General features: G+C 46.5%; 9 protein-coding genes across 9 annotated transcripts; 4 read left to right on the forward strand and 5 right to left on the reverse strand.

Annotated features, from left to right (window-relative positions):
- Positions 1–638: 638 nt before the first annotated feature.
- On the forward strand, positions 639–2,971 carry EYB26_004146 (uncharacterized protein; the record flags this gene model as incomplete). The annotated part of the gene is made up of 4 exons (XM_054263440.1): positions 639–775; positions 836–962; positions 1,025–2,427; positions 2,479–2,971. 4 exons carry the CDS (start codon positions 639–641, stop codon positions 2,969–2,971), a joined length of 2,160 nt encoding a protein of 719 aa, XP_054119415.1.
- A 507-nt stretch (positions 2,972–3,478) lies between these two features.
- EYB26_004147 (uncharacterized protein) lies at positions 3,479–6,928 on the forward strand (the record flags this gene model as incomplete). The annotated part of the gene is made up of 3 exons (XM_054263441.1): positions 3,479–3,698; positions 3,758–6,641; positions 6,697–6,928. 3 exons carry the CDS (start codon positions 3,479–3,481, stop codon positions 6,926–6,928), a joined length of 3,336 nt encoding a protein of 1,111 aa, XP_054119416.1.
- A 420-nt stretch (positions 6,929–7,348) lies between these two features.
- Positions 7,349–7,658, reverse strand: EYB26_004148 (uncharacterized protein; the record flags this gene model as incomplete). Its single annotated transcript, XM_054263442.1, has 2 exons — positions 7,349–7,495; positions 7,569–7,658. 2 exons carry the CDS (start codon positions 7,656–7,658, stop codon positions 7,349–7,351), a joined length of 237 nt encoding a protein of 78 aa, XP_054119417.1.
- Positions 7,659–8,296: 638 nt separating this feature from the next.
- On the reverse strand, positions 8,297–10,671 carry EYB26_004149 (uncharacterized protein; the record flags this gene model as incomplete). The annotated part of the gene is made up of 5 exons (XM_054263443.1): positions 8,297–8,405; positions 8,456–8,651; positions 8,720–10,358; positions 10,419–10,516; positions 10,584–10,671. The coding sequence occupies 5 exons, from the start codon at positions 10,669–10,671 to the stop codon at positions 8,297–8,299; spliced, it is 2,130 nt and encodes a 709-aa protein (XP_054119418.1).
- A 2,324-nt stretch (positions 10,672–12,995) lies between these two features.
- EYB26_004150 (uncharacterized protein) lies at positions 12,996–13,928 on the reverse strand (the record flags this gene model as incomplete). Its single annotated transcript, XM_054263444.1, has 1 exon — positions 12,996–13,928. One exon carries the CDS (start codon positions 13,926–13,928, stop codon positions 12,996–12,998), a length of 933 nt encoding a protein of 310 aa, XP_054119419.1.
- A 1,896-nt stretch (positions 13,929–15,824) lies between these two features.
- Positions 15,825–16,970, forward strand: EYB26_004151 (uncharacterized protein; the record flags this gene model as incomplete). The annotated part of the gene is made up of 1 exon (XM_054263445.1): positions 15,825–16,970. One exon carries the CDS (start codon positions 15,825–15,827, stop codon positions 16,968–16,970), a length of 1,146 nt encoding a protein of 381 aa, XP_054119420.1.
- Positions 16,971–17,282: 312 nt separating this feature from the next.
- Positions 17,283–18,389, reverse strand: EYB26_004152 (uncharacterized protein; the record flags this gene model as incomplete). Its single annotated transcript, XM_054263446.1, has 2 exons — positions 17,283–18,206; positions 18,270–18,389. The coding sequence occupies 2 exons, from the start codon at positions 18,387–18,389 to the stop codon at positions 17,283–17,285; spliced, it is 1,044 nt and encodes a 347-aa protein (XP_054119421.1).
- Positions 18,390–19,545: 1,156 nt separating this feature from the next.
- Positions 19,546–19,917, forward strand: EYB26_004153 (uncharacterized protein; the record flags this gene model as incomplete). The annotated part of the gene is made up of 1 exon (XM_054263447.1): positions 19,546–19,917. The coding sequence occupies one exon, from the start codon at positions 19,546–19,548 to the stop codon at positions 19,915–19,917; it is 372 nt and encodes a 123-aa protein (XP_054119422.1).
- A 719-nt stretch (positions 19,918–20,636) lies between these two features.
- On the reverse strand, positions 20,637–21,404 carry EYB26_004154 (uncharacterized protein; the record flags this gene model as incomplete). Its single annotated transcript, XM_054263448.1, has 1 exon — positions 20,637–21,014. The coding sequence occupies one exon, from the start codon at positions 21,012–21,014 to the stop codon at positions 20,637–20,639; it is 378 nt and encodes a 125-aa protein (XP_054119423.1).
- Between the last annotated feature and the right edge of the window lie 1,524 nt (positions 21,405–22,928).

A 22,928-nucleotide genomic window follows, 5' to 3' on the forward strand; every position in this document is an offset into this window, starting at 1 on the left:
GACAAACAAGTGATTAGTTTCAGGAGGCTATCTGTAAGTTCATATATTTTTTTTTGGATCTCCCTAAACTTGAAAATTAAAGGTGAGTCTATACCCATATTCGGTGGAAACCCGAGGGAGTGAAACCACCCCGCCGACATCATACAGAGCGGAAAGCTCCACCCATAGGTATACAAACTGCCTAATTTTTTATGCATCTACAAAGTCAAGGAATACGCCTACAATCATGAGAATTCAAGTGCCATTTCAACAATATATTCTTTTAAAAATTGTGCTCATTGCCAGTTTGATTCGTACATCACAGCAAGGCAACAGTAACCCCCAGAGGAGAGGAAAGACAACGATATGAATCAAAAAGCGACGACTGATTAGGAAATTAGGCGATGATATGCGAGCCTAGATTAGGGTAGATTAGGGTTGCCCGTGGAATTCGAGCAATAGTCATGTGCCGAAAACCACTTAACGCGTAAAAACGCGCAACGCGTGTTCGCGTTCTGCCGCTCAAGATCTTTCCGATAATTATTGATCTGCTACTGTCTACAACAATTTTGCTCTGATCCCCGCACAACACATCTAAATCAATCTATTATTTCTGCCTTGTATCTGTGTTGCTCTTTTTGAGAATATTCATCTCAGAGATGGATAGACGCGTCCCTTATACCTTGAGCGTTCTCGCTCCCAGTCAAGACGGTGAAGATGAATCGAGAGTAGTTATCCGAGGTCGGTTACGAGAGTTCATCCTCGCCTTTCAGCTTGACAATTCGTTCATCTACAGGTGAGTTAAGAGCCAGATACTATAGCAAATAAACATGGGCACATTTACTGAGGAGAGCAGAGATCAACTGCGACAGAACGTTTTGATCAAGCGATATTTCTGCGATGTCGATATTGCACACTTGATTTCATATAATGAAGAGCTTGCTCATAAGCTTACAACGGAGCCCGCCGACATAATTCCTTTGGTACGTTACCTGCCACGATTCTGAGCTTGCTGAAACAGATATTAATCGGCGATGGAGTATAGTTCGAGGCCGCACTTAGACAATGCACACAGCAAATCGTCTACCCATCCCAAAGAGACATCGAACTTCCTCCTCACCAACTGCTCCTCCACTCAAGTGCAACACATACGTCAATCCGTGACCTCAACGCTACAAATATTTCCCATCTTGTGCGAATTCCAGGCATCGTGATCGGGGCGTCAACAATATCATCCAAAGCGACCGTCGTCAACATTCGGTGTAAAAATTGCGAACATCAAGAAAATATCAGTGTGGACAGTGGATTTGCTGGTTTGACACTACCAAGGCGATGTGGCCGCAAAGACGATACTACGAAGCAGCAAAGCGAGCCCTGCCCCTTGGACTCATATGTAATTGTGCATGAAAAATGCCAGTTCGTTGACCAGCAAGTCATCAAGCTTCAGGAAGCACCAGACCAGGTGCCTGTAGGAGAGCTGCCCCGCCATGTCCTTATATCTGCAGACCGATATCTCGCAAACCGAGTTGTACCAGGATCACGTTGCACGGTCATGGGTATCTTTTCGATTTATCAGTCCAAGGGTGGTGCAAAAGCCGCCGCAGTGGCTCTCCGAAACCCGTACTTGCGCGCTGTGGGAATCAGCAGTGATATCGATCATACTTCCAAGGGAGCCGCTACCTTTACAGAGGAAGAAGAGCAAGAGTTCTTGGAAATGAGCCGTCGTCCTGACTTGTATGAGGTATTTGCTCGAAGCATTGCCCCATCGATTTATGGCAACCTGGATATCAAGAAAGCTATTGCGTGTTTACTTATGGGCGGTTCTAAGAAAATCTTACCAGATGGTATCAAACTTCGTGGAGATATTAATGTGCTCATGCTCGGTGACCCCGGTACAGCCAAGTCACAGCTTTTGAAGTTTGTCGAGAAAGTGTCACCTATCGCCATTTACACTTCAGGAAAGGGTTCATCAGCTGCCGGTCTTACGGCCTCAGTCCAACGTGATGCTAATACTCGCGAGTTCTACTTGGAGGGAGGTGCAATGGTCTTGGCAGATGGTGGTGTCGTTTGCATTGATGAGTTCGACAAGATGAGAGACGAAGATCGTGTTGCTATCCACGAAGCCATGGAGCAGCAAACAATTTCGATTGCCAAAGCTGGTATTACCACTATCCTCAACTCGAGAACATCTGTCCTTGCAGCTGCCAACCCGATTTTTGGTCGCTACGATGACTTGAAGACGCCCGGAGAGAACATTGATTTCCAAACAACTATTTTGTCCCGTTTTGACATGATTTTCATTGTCCGTGATGATCATGATCGTGGTCGAGATGAGCGAATTGCTCGCCACGTGATGGGTATTCACATGGGAGGCAAGGGAGTGGACGAACACACCGAAGCAGAAATTCCCCTGGAGAAGATGAAGAGATACATTAGCTATTGCAAAACGTGAGTGACCTTGGCTTTGACAATCCAGAACAATGCTAACAAGCGAAACAGGCGATGCGCTCCTCAACTGTCCGAAGAAGCAGCGGACAAACTGTCGTCCCACTTTGTCTCAATTCGCAAGCAAGTTCACCGCGCCGAGCTTGACGCAAACGCTCGCTCGTCTATTCCCATCACCGTTCGTCAATTAGAAGCTATTATCCGTATTACAGAGTCCCTTGCCAAGCTTACTCTATCACCTATTGCAACGACAGCTCACGTTGACGAGGCCATCCGACTATTCCTGGCATCCACCATGGATGCTGTTACTCAGGGCGAGAACCAGGGCAGCAAAGAGCTCATGGAAGAAGTTTCCAAAGTTGAGGATGAAGTCAAACGCCGTCTGCCCATCGGCTGGTCTACGAGTTTGGCTACTTTGCGCCGTGAGTTTGTCGACGGACGTGGTTACAGCGAACAAGCTCTTAACCGAGCATTGCTTGTTATGCAGCGAAGGGATACCATACGTATCCGCTCTGGTGGTTCGCAGATCTACAGAAATGGTGTCTGATGGTAATGTAGCCTTTATTGTTGATGTCTTTCACATTGTTCTCAGGGATTTGGTTGCATGCATGGTATATACGGTGATGAAAGGTGTTTAGGTCTGTTCCCGTTGCTTTTGGTTTCGTTGCTGGCAGAAAGATTTGTAGAAATACCCATTATGAAACTGAATATATTTGTTTCTATTCCAAAGTAACCCTGATGCTCTGTTCAATAAGCAGACGGGAAGATGGCCTCGGAAGGCTTCGTCATCCCGGCCGTTCAGCCAGCAACGGGCACCTTTCCTAATCAGGAATAATCTAATTCTACATCGGCCTACGTCGCTGAGAGCTCGGGCTCTCAAGGTCTTAGGAGTACTTCAGCGCTTCATCATTTCACAACAAAGCAACAAATCATTGACTCAGCTACCTCGAAGATAATATTTATATATCAATGCATGTTGTGTGAAAGACCCGGAAAGCGACAACACTGGTCCATGATCTACGCTTAGGCTTCGGCCGCCTCCCCCTCGAACGAGATGGCCTCGAGCCCGCGGAAGTCGATTGACAGCCTGGCTTCTGTGACCTCGACACCTTCGCTGCAACAACTCGCCCACAATACGTATGACTCTCCACGGATAGCACCCTCACAACGGATACCGCAGCGGAGATTGTCTACCGCTAGCTCTCTGGTTAGCATTGGCGGGATTCTGGATTCATCGACCCATCGCTCCTCTATCGCAGAGCTAGGTCAAAATGGTGAGCAGAGGTCGCTGTTTCTGTATAGTTTCTGATCGTTAATTACTTTGAATTATTAGCCATATCGACACTTCTGCAACCCCCCATCGTCCGTACCGGACTCGTCGCTCATACTTCCATACCGGCAACGGGCTACAAACCTCCTACGGCACGGGATATACCTCCGGTGACGCTCACGAATATACCAAACGTTGACTCTAAAGAGTTCCAGCCTTACCTTGAACAAGTCGGTTCCTTATATGATGCTTTTCAACGAGCGAAAGAAGAAAGCGGAAACGATGAGAACGACTCGAATTTGGTTAGGAATAATGCGGCATTGTCTCCTTCATCTGCACTCTCGCCTAGACCGGATGAATTCGAGGATCGAAAGTCACCAGTACTTGAGCGGCGTCTATCTGGTGTGTCGAAAAATTCCCGAGCCATCTCCCCGTTTGATTTGAGAGGCAGAAGGCGCACATCGTATGGTAGAGGCCCGCAGGCAGTAACGCCGTTGTCAACGATACCGAATGTCTACTTTGAGGAGGACTTTCATCTCGAGAATCCGCGTACGTTTGATGTCGTCTCCGAAAAGTCAGAAATTGTGCGTCAACCCCCAAAACCCTCAGCAGGCAATGGAGCAGCAATCGAATCGCCGGCAATTGGAAGGAAAGCACTTGCGACAAATGCTATTCTGCAAGAAAAGCTCTCTTGGTACATGGATACAGTGGAAATACATCTGATATCCTCGATTTCTACAGCATCTAAATCATTCTTCACCGCACTAGGTTCGTTACGCGAACTTCATGCGGAGGCAGCGGATTCTGTGAGGAGAATACAAATTTTGCGAAAGGATCTGAACAAGATCGATAAGGAAATGGCAATGGGAGGACTGAAAGTTGTCAAATTGCGCCAGCGGCGCCAGAACATTCGAAAGTTAGCTGATGCCATGAGTCAACTTCACGAGGTAGTAGTGGCCGTGACCGAGTGCGAAAACATAATTGAACAAGGAGACGTCGAGGATGCCATGGATGGACTAGATGAGGTGAATCTACTGTTAGCTGGCGAACAGGCAACTAGACGTCGCAACCAGGATGTTGTTGAGCAGAGGCCGCCCGTCGATCTCAGAGGGCTCCATGCTCTGCAAGGCGTTGACGAAGAACTTGCACGATTAAGACAACGTATAGGTGCACGGTACGAAAGCAGGTTTCTAGACGATCTACTTACAGATCTCAGACGGCATATTAGTAGTGTTCCTGGAGATGCTACACTGCAACGTTGGGGGGCGTCTTTCCAAAGGAATCGGGGTGGACACAGAGCAGCGCCTTCTATCTCGCCAGCATATATGTCTTTTGATGCGGAGCTTAGGTCAAAACTACATGCCGAACTGGTAGGATTAGGCCGGTCACATTATACGATGCCTGCAGCTACGTCCTTCAAGACAGCCGTCTTACGAGAGATGAAAGCGCTTATACGAAAACACCTTCCCAGCTCGTCTGATGATGACAATGAGTCGGTAATGTCCGCATCTACGCATGGTGGACGACAGTTGAGTTCGCAAGAAAAGTCTTCGATTCTAGCTCGAAACTTGCGTGTACTCGATGCCGACTCGGCGTATGATATGCTGAAGCAGATTTATACTGGAGTTAGTGAATCACTGAGAAGACTGGGAGTTCAGGTTAAGGTACTTTTGGACATCACTAGCGGACTGGGAGCACAGCCGAGCCCGTCTGTAGGTCGGTCATCGCCACGTAGCCCTGACCCGCAAAATACCAGGGGTCCACGTTCACAAGGAAGTGCAGCCGAAGTGGCAGCGGTTCAAGAGGAGATTCTTCAGGTTCTCGACATGTCGAGTTTACTGGGTCAGGCAGTGGATATAGTGCAGTCCCAGGTTGTCAAGGTTCTCAAAGTACGATCTGAGCAGACATCATATCTCCCTATTGGGGACTTTTTGAGGTATTTCAGCCTTAATCGTCTCTTTGCCGATGAATGCGAGGCCATATCTGGGCGCAGTGGAACATCGTTGAAGACAGTCGTCGACAATCAGATTCGTGATTTCATTGTCAGATTTAGCGACAACCAGCGGCACAAGATTGTGGAAGTCATGGATGCGGATAAATGGGATGCCAGAGATTTCGGTGACGCCGAGAACGCCGTACTCGATCGAATTCTCCGTGCTAGTACAGCCGATGTGAATCAGTGGTTGCAAGTTTCGAAGATCTGGCAACCTGCAGAAACGGAATCACCCACACCAACCCCTAAGGCGGAGAACGGAACTGCCGTGAACGGTTCGGCAAAGGAGAAAGAAAAAGTACGCCATGCTAGCTTTGACGAGCAGCGATACGTACTTCCTGAATCTGCGGTCACAATTATGAAGAGTATTGAGGAGTTTGAGTATCTCATGGCAAACTTGCCTAGCATGACTCAGGACATTGGATCGAACCTAATTGAATGCTTGAAACTGTTCAACTCGCGATCTTCACAATTGATCCTTGGTGCTGGAGCTACCAGAAGTGCCGGACTTAAAAACATCAACACCAAACATCTGGCCCTCTCGTCGCAAGCCCTGAGTTTCATCATTGCACTTATCCCCTACGTTCGAGAATTTGCTCGCAGACAGTCACCATCTAGCCAGCTCATGGGCGAATTCGACAAGGTGAAAAGACTGTGCCAGGAGCATCAGAATGGCATCCACGAGAAACTGGTGGATATCATGAGCGGCCGTTCGGCCAGTCATGTGAATTCCATGAAGAAGATTGACTGGGATGCAGAAAAGGACCCCAAGGTTGTCAGCACATATATGGAGACATTGACCAAAGAGACGGCGACATTGCATCGTGTGCTTGTCCGACATTTCCCTGAAATGACAGTGATGATGATTATGGAACCGGTCTTTAAGAGTTATAGAGATCAGTGGACAAAGACGTTTCAGGAGGTTAGCGTCAAGACAGAGTCTGGACGACAGAGGTATTCATCCTGTATTCCTCTATACCCACAACAAAAAGCTAACTGATTGATATAGGATGCTGTCGGATGTCGAATACTTCAAATCAAAGATGGGCAAAATTGACGGATCCAGTGATCTGGGCGATACGTTGATTCAGGTCGTGAATGCAAAGGCTATTCTACCTGAAAAGACGAGTGCTTCTGAACCAGCACAGACAGAAGCTACCTCTTCAGCTAGCGAAGCGTCGTCCCCACCTGTGCCGGAAAAGGATGACAATAACCAGCAGAGCAAGACTGAGAAGAGCTGAGTTCCTGATTGACTTGCCGAGGCATACATACTACAATTTACACTTCTCCGACCGTGATTATACTATACCGCGATGTTATATACATTTCTTCTATGCTACGTTTTCAGTTAGCATTCATTGTACAGGAGTACATTCTTTTTTCAATTCATGAGCAGCGAGATGTCTTTTCTCTTTTCTCGCTTTCGAAGGTTCTTTCTTTGTATTTGACTTTAGGGCACTGCACATATACATTCAATTTTCTGAGTGGTTAGATGAATAGATTTCATTGTATTGGATTCATTTCAAGATACTGGTCGTATCAGACCTTGATGTTCCTACACCTATGTTAGGTAGGAAGTATCCCATACCCTGGTCGGATGCCGTCCATCAGTCCACAACCATCCATCCATCCATTCCCATCCCGAACCGTAGTCAAGTAGACTAAAAACCCCGAGCCCCAGTCCCCTGACCACCCTTCCCCGAGCCACTGGCCCTAGGACCTGTGCTACCTCCGCCGCTGGCAAGATTGTTCCCGCCCATTACCTCTGGGATAGCGGTTGCTTTGTTGGAGCGGTCTATGTCTGAGCCCTGCATTGCATACCCACCGTTAGACACGAGATTTTAAAGGAAGGGAGGAGGAGGAGGGACAGATAAGACGTACGAGGTTTGTGCCATGGGCTTTGTTGGGGCCTGTTTCAATGGCGTTGTAGGATTGGGGGACTCCGTTGTCGAATTCGGCTCCGCGAGGCATGTTGTGTATGTGCTTCTAGATGTGTTGATTGACGGCAAGAGAGTAGTTTGAGTCGGTAGATTGTAGTTGATTGAGAAGTGAAAGTCTGGTGGACAAGTGAGATTATATAGGCCGTCGATCATCGATGACGTTGAATGTACGTACGTAGAGCACGTCAGGAACCAGGAACCTGGGAGAGCAATGCTCTCTATTAACAACCACCTTTACCTAACTGGCTGGGTACATTGTCTCACGGCAAAGGCTTCCATGTTCTGTGGCCTTCTAGCTCGATTGTGATTAGGGCTGATTCCCTTGATGGGGAAGGGCGTCAGTCTGCCTGCTTGTCGTTTCAGTAGTTATATCCCTAACTCCTACTTTTCCAGAATCTATATCTCACATCGAAAGAAATGTAACATTGGATTCGAATCGTTCAGACTATGTTGACAATGGACAATGAATGCATCTTAATCTCGAAATTATACACATGTAACATGGAAGACAACAAATCACACTAATAACTGTACACGGAGAAGCAAGTGAAGCAGAATGCAGTAGTGGACTAGGAAAGCATAAAGTCTGAATGCTTTAAGACGGACCAAAAGAAGTGCAGAGGTCCCTGCCCTCGTGTACATTGGGATGAGTAGGAAAAGCAGGAGGGTTTATTTCCCGTTCAATGAGATGGAGTCAAGCGGTGACTGAGGACGATCGGAGGGTTTCTTGGTCCTGAGAGTCAAGGGGTAGGGGAACTCGTCTTGGTCTTCCTCTTCACTGCGAGTTTGTTAGCGCGTACACAAATAGCGATATTGACAAAGACTTACGGCAATTTCCATGCAATATAGTCTTCCGTGCTGAGGCCCTCTCGTCCTTCTTGCAACGATGCAAAATCTCCTGGAGTCATCATGCCAGAACGGTCACGAGGCGAGCCTGGCACGGAAAATGGTCGAGAGATCTTCTGAGCTGTGCTTCCAATGTAGTCGCTGAAATCCTCCTCGGAATCGAACGATGTTGGGTAAGCTGTTGTTACATTAGCAATCTTTTATTATTATTATTTTTGGCGCTGTCATATAGAGAGAAGTGCAAACCTCGTCGTAAAGCTAGCTGTCGGGCCTTGACATATTCAAGCCCCATACGCTTCCAGTCAAGCAAATCACTCAATCGCTCCGTTCGGTTACGCTGGTTGATACGTTGTCGTCGGCTCTTGGACGTAAACTCAAACATGAAATCGCACAGCTGGTTGACAGATTCGTCAACACCTTTGGCACGTCGGTCCACAATATGAATACCATAGTCGGATGAGTTCTCGATGAGTTCTTCCATGTAACAGCCGAAACCAGACAGATTCGTAGTAATGCTGGGAACACCCATGACCGTACATTCGGCTGGGGTGTAACCCCACGGTTCGTAGTATGAAGGGAAAACACCCATGTGAGTGCCTCGTACAAAGTCGTCGTAATCCAATGGCAGGACGGGGTTAGCAGAGTTGAGGAACTCGGGGTGGAAAATAACCTTGACTCGGTCTGAAGGATGGTTGAAGAGTTGTACACGGCGCAGCTGGTTCAGAATCGGGTCTTCAGAGTCGTTGACCATGTTGTGAGTGACAATCGGAGGAAGAGTGTGGCGTTTCAAGGCGAACAGACGGCGACGCAAGAGGACTCGATCTTGGCTGGTAATCAGGTCCTTCTCATCAGGCAAACTATCTCCTTCCTTCCACGAGAGACAACGTTCAAAGAGTCGACGACCGATACCTTTCTCCACCATTTCCAAGGTGTCCCTCAACGACTTGACGACAGCTTGACCCTTCAATGCCTCGACTGTCAGAGATGAAGTCTGGGCAGGCATGATGATAAACGCAACTACAGTAGTCTTTGAGCCGCTTGTCTTTAAACGATGGTTCAGTCGTGCCAGTGACTCAATGAACATGTCCACACCCTTGTTGCGATACTCGTAACGACCGGCAGTGAAGAGATAGAGCGTATTATCCAGGTCAAAGTCCATATGTCCGTAAAAGTGCCCTCGGACAAAATCGTGAATCTTTTCTTTGGCTTGTGAGTGCAGATTCTGGAACTCGTGCATGGCAGAAAACTTCTTGACATTCAATCCATTAGGCAGCACACCATCTGGTTTCCTCTTGAGCAGATGCTCACTCTCGAAAGCAGTAATGTGCGACACGGTGGTGAAAACGTCTGCGGAATGGGCGGCCGCTCTCTCGATGCAGTAACGATGGTAGATACCGCGCTTTCCGGCCTCGGCATCGACGTCGAAATATTGCAGGTTGTTGTAGAAGTCAACGGAACCAGCACATAGGTAGCGACCCAATAAAGTGGCGTGGGTGGTGAAGATGGTGGTCAAATCCATATGGCGCTTCTTTGTCAGAGGGAGAGCAACTCCCGCCAGCCATTCGTGGAAATGGGCAACCACGGCTCGTTTCGACTCATGCGCAATGTACTCTCCAAGAAACCATGCTACCAGGTATCCGAACACAATCGCTTCATTTGTCTCATGATCGCCTTCCGGCGAGGGAATACCGGAGGTGTTCCAGAGGTCTCCTTTCCACTCATTCAGATAGCCATAGCCAGTACCAGTGTCGATGAGCAGCACCCGAGGGGCACCTTCAATAAGCCAGCGTCCGTAGATCATTTCAATGCCTCGTTCCTTCATCGACGCCATTGTATCGATCATCGCCTGATTTGTGGGCTCCATAGCTTCGACTTCGACAGCAGCCTGCATTGAATAACGTTAGCTTCTATCTCAATTCTGTTCCTTGTATCCGCCGTAGCTCACCGAAGCTCTGTTCCAAGGACCAATAAGTGTGTAACGTTCGCCATATTCTGCAGTCGTGACCGGAGCCTTGGATTTCAACACGGAGTAAATACCTCCAACTGGACAATAGATAAGAGGTGTTAGCTAGCAATCACGGAGAAGTTTTTGCTAACGGAATAGTCAAACCTCGGTTGGCAACCTCAGTTGCGATCTCAAAGAGAAGGTGATTCCTCGTGTCCCGCCGAGGCGTCCCAGAGCCATTGGGCGATGCCATTGCGATGTGATTGCTTTGAGAGCCAATCGAGAAGGTAAGGAGTCAAAAGAGAGCGAGACGAGAAAAGGTTGCATGCAATGTCGAAACAGTTGCGATGCTATGCTCGTCTTGACCTGGTTGGCAGACCCGGCAAGAGGGGGAAGGAGGGGAAGTGAGAGGGGAAATTGAGAGAAGTCAGCTCGCGGAACAGAACAAGGACAAGACGAGAAGAGACGAATCGGCGAGCTGGGAAAGGCAATGGCATCCGCGGGGACAGTGGTCTGTCTGTCTTGCGGGGGAAGCAAGCTCCCAAGTCACGTTGCCTTGTCCGGGGGCTCATTTACTCTGCGGTATTGTATTTACCGTACGTACTAGCTTGTCCTGTAAAAGTGGGCCTTGGAGAGTCCAGCCATGCAAAGATCTTTGGTCCTCTTTTTGAGCTCAAATTAAAGCTGCGGTCTTTTTATAACAATGAGATGAATAGCTTCAATGTCTTTCCTTTTTCTGTCCCTCTCTATTTGGTGTGTCGAGGAAGAGAGAGAATCTACGTAATACTATAGCCATGGCTAACCCTAATCCGGTGTAAGCAAGATGCGCCAAGTCCTGTCTTTTGTTTTCTTTCTTTTCTGTGAGACTAGGGTTGACTGCTTTTTTCTCCAGCCACCGAACTACTCCGTATTTGATGTTCTGATAAGCTGCTTGAGTCGTATTTACATTAGCCACCTATACGGAGACGTCTCTATCTTCACAGACCTCGTGACACGCTTTGATCTCAGCTTCGCATCTAGGAAATGGGTCACGGTTCTCAGTACTCCGCGGTGTACAGCAAATGCAACCCGAACCATGTACCCCAGAACAGGGCCGTCTTCTCCATTGCCACCTCGGTAAGGTTTTTGAGATTGTTAGCGACCCGAGACTCTGCTTGTTCTTACCTAACTATAATTGATATTCGGTGAATTAACGCAACTTAATCGGTAAGCGGTCCGGCCATATAAGCGATCCGGCCACCGCTCTCCGGAAACGTGCTCTATTCTAAAGACCCTTTAAAATCGGCTCAGATTGAGGGCAAGATTAAGCTAGCTATTTCTGATTTGAAAAATAGAAGAATTCATAGTATTTGTAAAGCTGCAAGAATCTATATAATCTCCTGTACAACCTTTTAAGATCGACTGAATAGAGTATTATATCAATATGTGATACACGCCAACAACTATAAATTAACTTAGTTAATTTAAGGAGGAAGTGCTTAATCTAATAAAATGTGGATTAGTTAGTTAACTAACTACCACCCTGGCACTCTCTTATATAAGAGATGGCTAATTAACTAACTAGTTAAATTATCTTCTTTTATAATATAACTTAGAAATCAATAAGTTAGAGAAAAATAGATAGCGCGGTACATAGTATAAATACTGTATACGTATGTGTATTTAATATAACTATTTTACTGTCAAGTAACTAGTATCTTGATCAAACAAATAAAAATTACGCGCCGCATGCATCCACCCGCCTGCTCGCGGCTTTCTGTGGAAAACCCGCTCTATACTATTTACTGGTCAACGTATTAGTATGCCATCAATTTGAAAAAGAAATGCACAAGACTCTGTATAATGAGAGGGTTGTATCCAATTAGCCACTCTCCATTTTTTTCTTTTTCTTTTTATATTAAGAAAAAAGGGAAATTTCGAAGTCTTTTAAGGACTTTAAAGGTCCATCAAGTACCTCGTACAACTCTCACTCTCACCATCAAAGATCCATGAGATCGTTTCCGTAATACGTACTTATCAACCATCAAACTAGTTGGTGCTCATTAGATGTACAGGAAGCACAATCTCATGACTGCAGTGACAATCGAGACACTATCGAGCTTTCTAATCTCAGCATTCCAGCGTTTTCAGGATTTTAATCAGACATTCACGCGGGATTATCTGTTATCCATCTCAGGACCAAAGGTTTTCGTAGCCACAGGGCGACGGGCCTGCACGAAAAGAACTAAAGGCAAAGGTCGACGTCAGGCCCCTAGGCGATGCATAAAGTTGGCCCCGTAGGAAAGGTGATGAGGACTGTAACCAGAGCTATAAGGATACTAATCGTGGTAGTAACTGCAAACCGCTAGTGTAAGTTGAAATTCTGAATCAAGCTACTAGTGTGGTAATCTTCATAAGTATTTGACTAGATAGAGCTGATTTATAGTTATCCCCTTGCTATGCAACCTAATAGGCTACGGTATATCAATCAATGAGACAGATATATCACACGATATAGAATCCAATTGTGTAACGAGAGGTCACGGTAAATAAAATAATCCATTCATCCATCGGAGTGTATGAATCACTTATCAAATCTCAACAGACGCTGTCTAAGATAGTAAACCACCGTGACATTTCTATTTCTTTGATCTCCTGTGGATTTGATGCGAGAACATGCGCCTCTTCGCTCAGCCACTGATCGAAAACAAGTTGTAGATACACCTGATCTGACTCACCGACCTTTCCCTCACGATGACCTTCCGATACTTCTGTATTAATAAATCCTGTCAGCCATGCATGATTATCATTCTGGTCAATAATGATATCAAATGGACTTATATCAACACCAAGAGTAGAAACTCCATGCTGATGAAGTTCTTTTATCACTTGGGAAACCTGTTGCCGCCACTTGACATGATTCGACTCATTTTGTGCGGTAATATGGCGGTAGGCACCTAGTCTGTAGTTTATAAGACGGAATCCATCAATCCATTCTAGAAGAATTCCTGCAATCTGTTTTCCGTCTTCCCTCTGCATGTCAGCGTCAGGACGGCCGCTATAGGATAGGATTCCAAGCACCTTCGGGATGCGTGCGCTATCATCACTGCATCTAATCTGCAGAGAGTGTAGGAGGAAATAAGAGGCAATAGACTGGTGAGACTCATTCACATCATTGACATAACCGGGTCCCTCCCGGCTACGCGTTGAAATTCTACTGGGAATGAAGAAAGCCACCGTTCCGTCAGACAGACGAACTTTTTGAGGAGCATTTTTTAAATCCATCCCGTGACCCAGAGGGGATGCCTCATGACAGTCATATATCGGTATATCATCCGGCACGTTGAACGTGTTCCATGCCGCAGGTTGCATCTCATATGCGCATGTGCGAGTTGGACCATGGACTACCAGCGGAATCACGCCGGATTTTGGAGCTCCATACAACCTGAGAGTATACGATTTACAGCAGAAATAATCGTGGAGACTGGTCCAGTACGGGATATTCGGTGCCAACACCTGCAAAATTTCCATGCAGTGTGAAATAATTAGATCGCAGAGCTCACTCCAGCGACCCCGCACGTAATAAAATCGGCTCTTGTGTGAGAAGGGGCTTCCATTGCTGCTCAAAATCCGTTCCCCTCACGTCATCTTCATAAACTCCAAGCTTGAAATGTACGCCGTTTCTCCAAATTGCATCTCACTCGTGCCGGGGTTGTCGTTAGTCATACCAAAACGAATGATGTGTGGTGTATCAAAGTGTCGAATAGCAGACATTGTTGGTATTAGTTTGTTGACTTCAATGGCTTAAAGTGGTTAATTATAGGATATTGAAGGTTATTAATATGAGCTTGAGAGAAAATTCCGGATTGCAATTATATAGTTATACTTCACACGATTGCTGAGGTGGTTGATTTATTAATATAACTAACTTAGTTAACTTAGTCTCCAGTTGTTTGCTGAAGCGCAGGGTGGATAGGATCCAGAATACACAGTGATACCGGAACAGAATAAATACAGTGTAATGTTACGGTCACAGTGCCACGGATGCACGGACTGACGTGAACTACGTCATGTCACGTGGACTCCCTGCGTTCGGCCAATCAATGCGCGAGTATGGCTGCATGTTCTGTTCAAATGTTGAGCATACTACATATGCCATAATTACATACAGCCATGGACATTAGGCAAAATGTCCTTTGCTCTGTATATGCCTGTCCTGTCGCTCTCTCGTCCCTCCCAGGTCAAAGTGAGAGAGAGAGACGACGAGAGATGAGGGTCACTAGAAACCCTCTGCAGCTCCAACATCTACTTATTCTCGATATCCTTGCATACTATTATACATCCGACATATCCGTTCTGTAACAATTCACCGAAGGGAACAGAACTTGCCTCCCCCGGAAGCACGGTGGCGTTCTCTTCTAGCAGTACCTGTGCCGCAGGCCCGGGTATCCTGGTTTATCACTTGATTGGTTTAATGCGACTAAAATACCTACCAGCACAGCATATGCACTACCTATCAGACATCAAAGTACGACCAGCACATGTCATTTGAAAGCCTCACTTCAGATTCGACGAAATTGCGACATCTCGAATGGCCGCATCCAAACACCCCACAGTCATCAAATAGACACTTCTCTAGACGAAGAGAACGAGGGAATTCCATTATTTCCATACCTGCACGGAATCCAGTAATTTTGATATATTATAGTAAATTATTCTGTCATTGTATACATCTATAAACGATACTGTAACATCTTGGAATCCGCCTTCATCTATATTCTAAATGATACAAGCTGACAACGATCTAGATATGTTGACCTGGAAGGTACAGACTGCATCAAATGCAAAACAGCAAACGAAAGCATACCAACGAGGGAATATAATTAATTGTCTGGAGATTTTTGTACAGGTATCTATGATTAAATGGATGACTTGAAATAGCTCGTCATCTTTCCGAGTTTTAACTAACGTCCATGTTCATACGGTGCCCAATGATATATCTCGTTCGGCCGTCAATTCGTTGTACGTGGCAACTGGAAGCAAATCCCAAAGAGCCATCTTCCTGCCCAACGTGAGCTCTAGGTACACATCAGGAGTTCGACAGGGATGGATGGATAGATACGAGATGCAAACAATATAAACACCAAAATGCGGGGATGACGACAGATCAAACACTGTAAACACTGCAAAATTACCACACTCAGCCTAGCGTGTGGAGATATGCTTAAGACCGAGACTGTCGTTGTCCAGACAAACATCCCGCGGACATATGTGCAACATCGGATCAAGAGCTGAACATGCACCTGTTGGTTTGCCTCGTTTGGCCTGGGATTCTGTTGTAGATATGGTTGTATTTAAGATGTCAAGTCTCCCCGGTGGGACGAAAGATGGAGGAACTCGCCATTCCCCATTCACAACAAGAAGAAAATGCCATTGGCTCTTATCGCTGCAACAAATCCAAGGCTGATACTTCATAAAAACGTCTTCCGATCAATTTTCTGGGGTGGACTTATCGTCGCTACCACATTCAAAACCAACATCATATACAAGGCCAGTTTCCACTCATTCAGCGGCGCAATAATGGCAGCAAACAGCACGATGAAAGCGGTCGTCATCCACACCAAAGGCGGGCCTGATGTCCTCAAAGTGGAGGAGCGGCCGATCCCCACGGCTCAACCAGGCCAAGTCCTCATTCGTGTCAAAGCGTTCGGTCTCAATAGATCAGAAATGTTTACCCGTCAGGGCCATTCGCCCGGTGTCGAGTTCCCGCGCATTCTAGGGATTGAAGCAACCGGTATCGTGGAACATGCTCCTGGCGGGGAGTTTGAGAAAGGTCAGATCGTCATGACGGCCATGGGTGGTATGGGTCGGCAATTCGATGGTGGATATGCTCAGTACACCGTTGTCCCCACAAATCAAGTACAGGTCATCACAGTACCGACGAAACTTGGCTGGGATGTCTTGGGCGCTATGCCCGAGATGCTGAATACGGCGTATGGCGCGATTACGAAATCCCTGGAAGTCAAGAAGGGAGATCGTTTGCTTATCAGAGGTGGAACGACATCGGTCGGTCTCGCTGCGTTGGCGATTGCCAAGGGATTCGGTGCACATGTTGCGTCTACAAGTCGACGACCGGAACGAGAGCAGATGCTGCGCGAATACGGGGCGGATAAATTCTTTGTCGAAGACGGCGCTATTGCAGCGCAGATCAAAGATGACAGCCAAAAGTTCAACAAAGTCTTGGAGTTGGTCGGCGTTGTGACCTTGAAGGACTCCTTTCAGTGTACGTCCAAGGGCGGCATTGTGAGCATGACTGGTATCGTGGGGAACAAGTGGTCTATTGATAACTTTCAGGCGATGGAATACATTCCGAAATATCGTTATCTTACTACCTTTGGAGGCTGGGTTGAGGAGTTCATGTCTACGCCTCTGAATGATATTGTTCAGCAGGTGGAAGCTGGGACGTTCAAGATCAAAGTGGGAAAGGTGTTTCATATGGATCAAATTGCTGAGGCACATCAGTGCATGGATGATAATGCGGCGGAGGGAAAAATTGTTGTCCTGACTGACTGATTATGTAACTTATCTGTGACGATAACTAACTTAACTAACTAACCTAACTAGTTACCATGTTTTGATGAACCTATTCTGTTACCGATAGCTCGTATGTTGTATCAATGAATCCATTACTATTTTATGCTCTATCAATGATTGTCTTCACTTCATGTGTGGCGCAACATATCAAGTCATGAAGGTGGCTGGACAGAGGAGGGAATGAAATATGGGAAGGAAAATAGAAAGCTACGTAGGGAATCAAAAGAAATATCCTCAGAGACAAACACGTCAAGTCCCAGCGACCCACACGCATTATTAACATGCAACCATCTATTTGCTGCGCTTGTAGATCTTGTCCAAAAAGGCCGAGAAGATCTCCTTCTTGAGACCCTCCGACTCATCGACAGAGTTGATCTGCTGGCGCAATTGACCAACACGCTCCTCCTCGAACTTCAAGTAGTGTTGTTCAAGTTTGAGGTCGTTGTAGAGAGCCTTGACCTTGGCCTCTAGAGCACTGTCCTTGCGACCATAGGCCTCATCGAGGAGTTTGCGCTGCTCAGGGGTGACCATGGTCAAGGCCTGGTTGACCAACCACGAGCATTTGTTGTCTTGAATATCGGTACCAATCTTACCAATGGTCTCTGGTGATCCGAAGGCATCGAGGTAGTCATCCTGGATCTGGAAGTATTCACCCAATGGAATGAGAATATCTTCGCATTGCTTCAAGTTCTTGGGCGAGGCAACTTGTAGGTAGTATAGAGCAAGGGCGACTGGAAGGTAGAAGCTGTAGTATGCGGTCTTGTATTTGACGATGAAGGTGTATTTCTCCATGGAGAAATTGTTCAAGTCGACATTGTCTTCGGGGGCGGTGATCAAATCGCACAACTGTCCGAGCTCGGTCTGCCAGCTAGTCTCGTGGAAAATGTCGATGAAATCAGCGTAGGCGGGGTGTGATCGGAAGTATTTCTTCAGGATGACATAGATAGCACTTTCCAGCATGAATGCGTCGTTAATAGCAATCATACCAACTCCCTCCTGTCGGTACCAGCAGGGCTGTCCTCGACGAGTGATTGAGCCGTCCATGATATCATCGCTGACGAGGAAAAACGCTTGGAGGAGCTCTGTAAGCCAGCCGAGTACAGATAAATGGTTTAATTCTTCTTCGGTGAGGGGTCGGCCGAGTAGGATGCTGCCAGTGTCTGGCACGGACATGCCGCGATTCATTTTACCGCCGACGATGTTGGCATTGAGTGACTATACCATGATATCCCTTGATAAGCAATTGAACAAGGATGCAAAAAATGTCCATCCACTCACATTGAAGAACCATTTTTTCGCATTCTCTGGCAGGTTGTACTTATCGGTCGCCTCGACGATATCCTTGATAAGGGGGTGGACGAACGCCTCGAATTCAGGTCGTGTAATACGGGTAACCATGTTGAGAACGAGCAATTGAATGCGGCTGAGAGATGTTATGTAGAAGTAGAGAGAGGAGCCGGAAGAGAAGCGCTGGTTTGGACGGCGTTGTGGCTGTTCAATTGAATGGTGGAGTGTGAAGTTTGAACCTCTCTGTTCGTTGAAGCCACTTGAGGGGTAAAATAATCATTCTCATCGACAGTGACGGTAGGGACTGTGTTTGGCCGAGAACGGGTTAGCGGAGACCCACTCTGCCTCCAGTTCCCCCGGTTTCCTATTTTGGAAACACTGATGACAATTCAGTAGTTAGTCGAGAGTTTTGGGGGGGCCATTGTATCTGAAGTGCTTTCAAATGCCAGGGCTGTATATTCGCGTCGTATCCAGTCATGAGTAGCAGCGCCGACACCCCGCATTTCCGTGTCTCATCGTCCAGAAAGGAATCAAAAAAAGTAAAAATACACAAGATATCGACCCAAAGTCGATGCTCAGAAGATATGGCAACATAATGGAAGCTGCCTTGTATCAACGGATTCAAAAAGATGTAAAATATGTACAGAGTACTAGGAAAGAAGAGAAGAGCTGTTGGGGAGCACCCCGAACCCTAACAATCTTGAACAATTAGCCCTAATTGTGCTCCACAATTTCGGTTTGGCAGTCGATAGCGAGGTAGCATATCAGTGAGACTTTGGGACTTTTATGGGCTATTATCCTTGAATTATGTGAATAACATCGCCAGAAAACGGTTGGCAAGTCTAAGATAGAGAAAATAGCAATCAATCATGCTGATTTCTGCAAAAAACAAAATACGCCCAGGTATGGAGGTGGGAGTCAAAAGTGATGGGAGTATGCTAACTCGCACTATTCCACTGACTGCATGTCTAGCGTGTACCTAAAGCCGTGCACTTAGATTACCCTAGTGACTATGTATTAGTTACTAGGGATGTTGAGTGCTCAGCACCCCGCTCTCAACAATTCTTTGCTTTTTCGAATTTGAAGCTATTCCCAGCAATCCAATATTGATATACAGAACTATCTCTACAGAGTATAACCAATATTTCCTTTTACTACACCGCTTGTTTGGCCTGCCTGCTAGCAACATCGGATATTTAGGAGTCGACCGCCGCCGATACACTCTATGCTGTTTCCTACACTAATTCATACATTTCTTTTGATCAAGATGGCAAGGGAGGAATATTCAGTAGAAACCCGCTCCCAAATCGTGACGTTGGTGATGATTGCAAAAATGAAACCTCAAGACGTCTCTTTAATGCTCAATATTCCTCAAAGCAGCGTTTATAACATTATCAAACGCGCCAAAGAGCATGGATATGACCCTACAGTCAATCCTCGTATCAAGCATGATCACGTTGCTAGCGAGGAGCGCAGTGGTCGCCCCAAGGTGGTTACTGAAGCTATTAAGGCCTCGATTACTGCAAGTGTTACTAATGATCCCGCGAGTCGTGAGAAGTCTACTGAATCTCTCGCTTATGAAGCTGGTATTTCTGAATCCTCTGTATTTCTGAATCCTCTGTTCTACATCGTCTTTTGAAATTCGAATCGTTTAGCAAATGCAAGCTAACTTAGAAACCTAGCCTGACAAAAGAAATGAGATAGACAAGACTCGCATTCACCCTTGCACACCAACCTTGGACTGCGAAGACTTTAAGAATATTATTATGGACGGATGATACCTTTGTCGTCCTAGGCCACCGAAGAGGCTCCAATGAGTATCTGGAAGATGAGTTGGTGGATGAGAATAACTTCCAGAATGCTAATGAGGCATCTAGATTGTTGATTGGTGTGGGAATTGTTGTGTATCCGATACTTTGTGACTACATAGATTTGCATAGTATTTTTGCTGTAGCTATGGCTTCGTATCAACAAAACAAGCTAATAGCCACTACTTGCCACTAATCATCGGCGTTCCCATCACGTTTGACTCCCACCTCCGTACCGCCCAATGTGGAATATCAAATTCGAGCCAGAGTCGGGTTGTCATCTATACCCACTATTCATAGTCGTGTGGAGCGTTTTTTTACAACGGATATATACCTGGGCATTACTCTTGATAAGCATTGAAGAGGGAATCTGAAGGATAAACATGTCAGATCTGCATTAATGACTACCTAAATATCGAATAAAGGAGCGACGAGGGCGATTACACCAAGACATGAAGCCCGAAATCGATTACCAATCCCCTTTCGAGCACTACATTTTCTTCCTTCCTACTTCGAATCCAAAATAGGTTGCACCCATCAAAGACTGCCTCTACTTCTCTGAACGGCACGGAACTTCCTGCCAATAGAAGTTTTGGCAGCTGTTTGGATTGGTAGCAATACCCAAGTGAGATTGACCCGGCTGAAGAGGGCAAGGAGCATGGGCACCACCTGGCGGGAAGGAAATGCAAATAGCACAACCACCGCCAAAGAAAGTAGGTGAGCCACCCATGACAAGTGCCAAGTCTGTGGAATTGACAATCGAGAGATCGCCAGAACCACCAAGCCAGGCAAATCCACTTCCGTTCGGGTCTCCAAACTGGTCTTGCATCCACCATGTACCATTGATACCGACGTATTGGTCGGCGGAAGTGGTGCAGGTGGTCGTATCACCACAGACGCGGAAGACTACGCCAGGATTTTCGCCCATCACGACGTATCTTTCGCCAGAGTCATGTCCGAGATAGTTTTTGTTCAAACTGAGGAGGACGTAGCAGTGTCCATACTGGATACCCAGGTCAGTGCCGGTTTTGTTGGCACAGACAGCCTTGCCAGTAAATGTGACGCCGCTGGAGGGGGGAGCAACGCAGTTGAAGCCATCAAGGACTTGGCCGATGGGACAGCATACGCCAGTGCCGAGGAGTATGTTTACCCAGAATAGTTCGGTGCTGACAGTGTCACAGCAACCGTTGGCATTGGTCAGGGGATTTATGAAAGGAGTACACGCCTTTTTGTCAAGTTCGACCGCGGCGAGATCGCTGGGGATAGCGGAAACTAGAGAGGGAAGAAAGATGAGAGGAAAGGAGTAGAAGGCTTTCATTGTTGTTGCTTTGCTTGTCTTGTTTTGTCGTTGGTAATGTTGGAAGTTATAAGTAAATGAGGATGAGGAAAATGTTGTCGATTTGTGTTTCCCTTGGGGGTGCATCACGGATCTTTTATAGATAGCCAGAAGTCCTTTTTCGTCACCAGCGTCCTGAATAGTGCCGTATCGAGCAAGTCAGTGGTGGCGGTTCGATCCTCCTGGAACTGCTCTGCTTTCAATCAAAACTCCATTTTCGAGTCCAAAGATGGTGCACAGCTCGTGTTGACCCCTACCAAGAGTCTATCCAGGTGATTACTTTCGTGAATGCATGAACAATGCTATAAGCGAGGACAAAGTGATGTTGCTGATACGGCAACCGTGATTCGTCCGTTCCATTTTTCATGCTCATCTCACAACTTCCTGTTGGTTGGCTTGACATCCCACTGGAGACCGAAGCAATTGTCACAAAAGCGAGTACAGGGCTCTCTGCTACCCTAGCTTCTCAATATCAATATGCCGGGCTGATAGATCACATTCCGTTTTGAGAATATGTGGTATTTTTATCAAATATTATGGTCATGAGTACAACGATGTTAGTAGAGCTTGTTGGTTGAAGATCGAGATCTCAGGTTCATGTTGTGGAGGGTGTGGAAGAATCCTGTTTGTTAGTTTTCCATTGAAATAATTCTCAGCCAGCCTCATGCAAAGTCTGGTTCTTGTCACTGCGGCATCTTTTGAACATCCAGGAACCTTTTCAAACTATCAACTCGTATTCAAAGGGGCATGGTCGGCGACTACCAATTTCAATCCCCCCCAATTGAGCGTCAGATGATAGACTCCAGATGTCGTATAGGATCCGCGGAAAGGATACTTCCAGACCCAGTTTTGAGAGAAAAGTGATGGAATGACATACACCGCCAAAGCGTTAATATTTTCCGAGACGGCGCTATGTAAACTGCAACCCTTCCACATTACATCGGGTCGAGGAGGGATTGATTCTAGACCCGGAGTTACCTAACGATTGCTCCCAGCATCAGGCACAGAGAGGTTGAATACCACACGTCAAGTGATGTGCAAGGCAACAGATTGCTCAAATATGGGTCTCGTCTAGAATAGAGATTTCTTCTGGCAGACCAAGACATCGATCTGCAATGTACCTAGATGTTATGTGTAAGCTTAAAGGATATTGACATATAACGGATGTCGCGCCGGTACGTACAAATATATGGATTGCATTAATGACCGGCTTGGCCGACGCCAAACTGGGGTTTCACAACTTCCCGAGCAGAATGTAGGGTCCCTCGCCCTTTTTTTAGAACCCCTGTTGGTTCAAACCTGAGAACCATAAAAAGCTAATCAAATGACTGGTAGGCGTATATAGTTATGCGCTAACCTCATGACAGGCACGGGAGGATTGGAACCTAGACCGACTGTCCCACCGACAAGCTCGCCAGCCCATAGAATAAACCTATACGCGTTGGTAAGAGAGAAGCAAGCAACAGATTTAATTGAGCCCTGCCGGAATCATACACTGCAGCTGTC

The sequence above is a fragment of the Talaromyces marneffei genome, chromosome 3, assembly GCF_009556855.1.
Source record: "Talaromyces marneffei chromosome 3, complete sequence".
NCBI classification, from domain to species: domain Eukaryota; kingdom Fungi; phylum Ascomycota; class Eurotiomycetes; order Eurotiales; family Trichocomaceae; genus Talaromyces; species Talaromyces marneffei.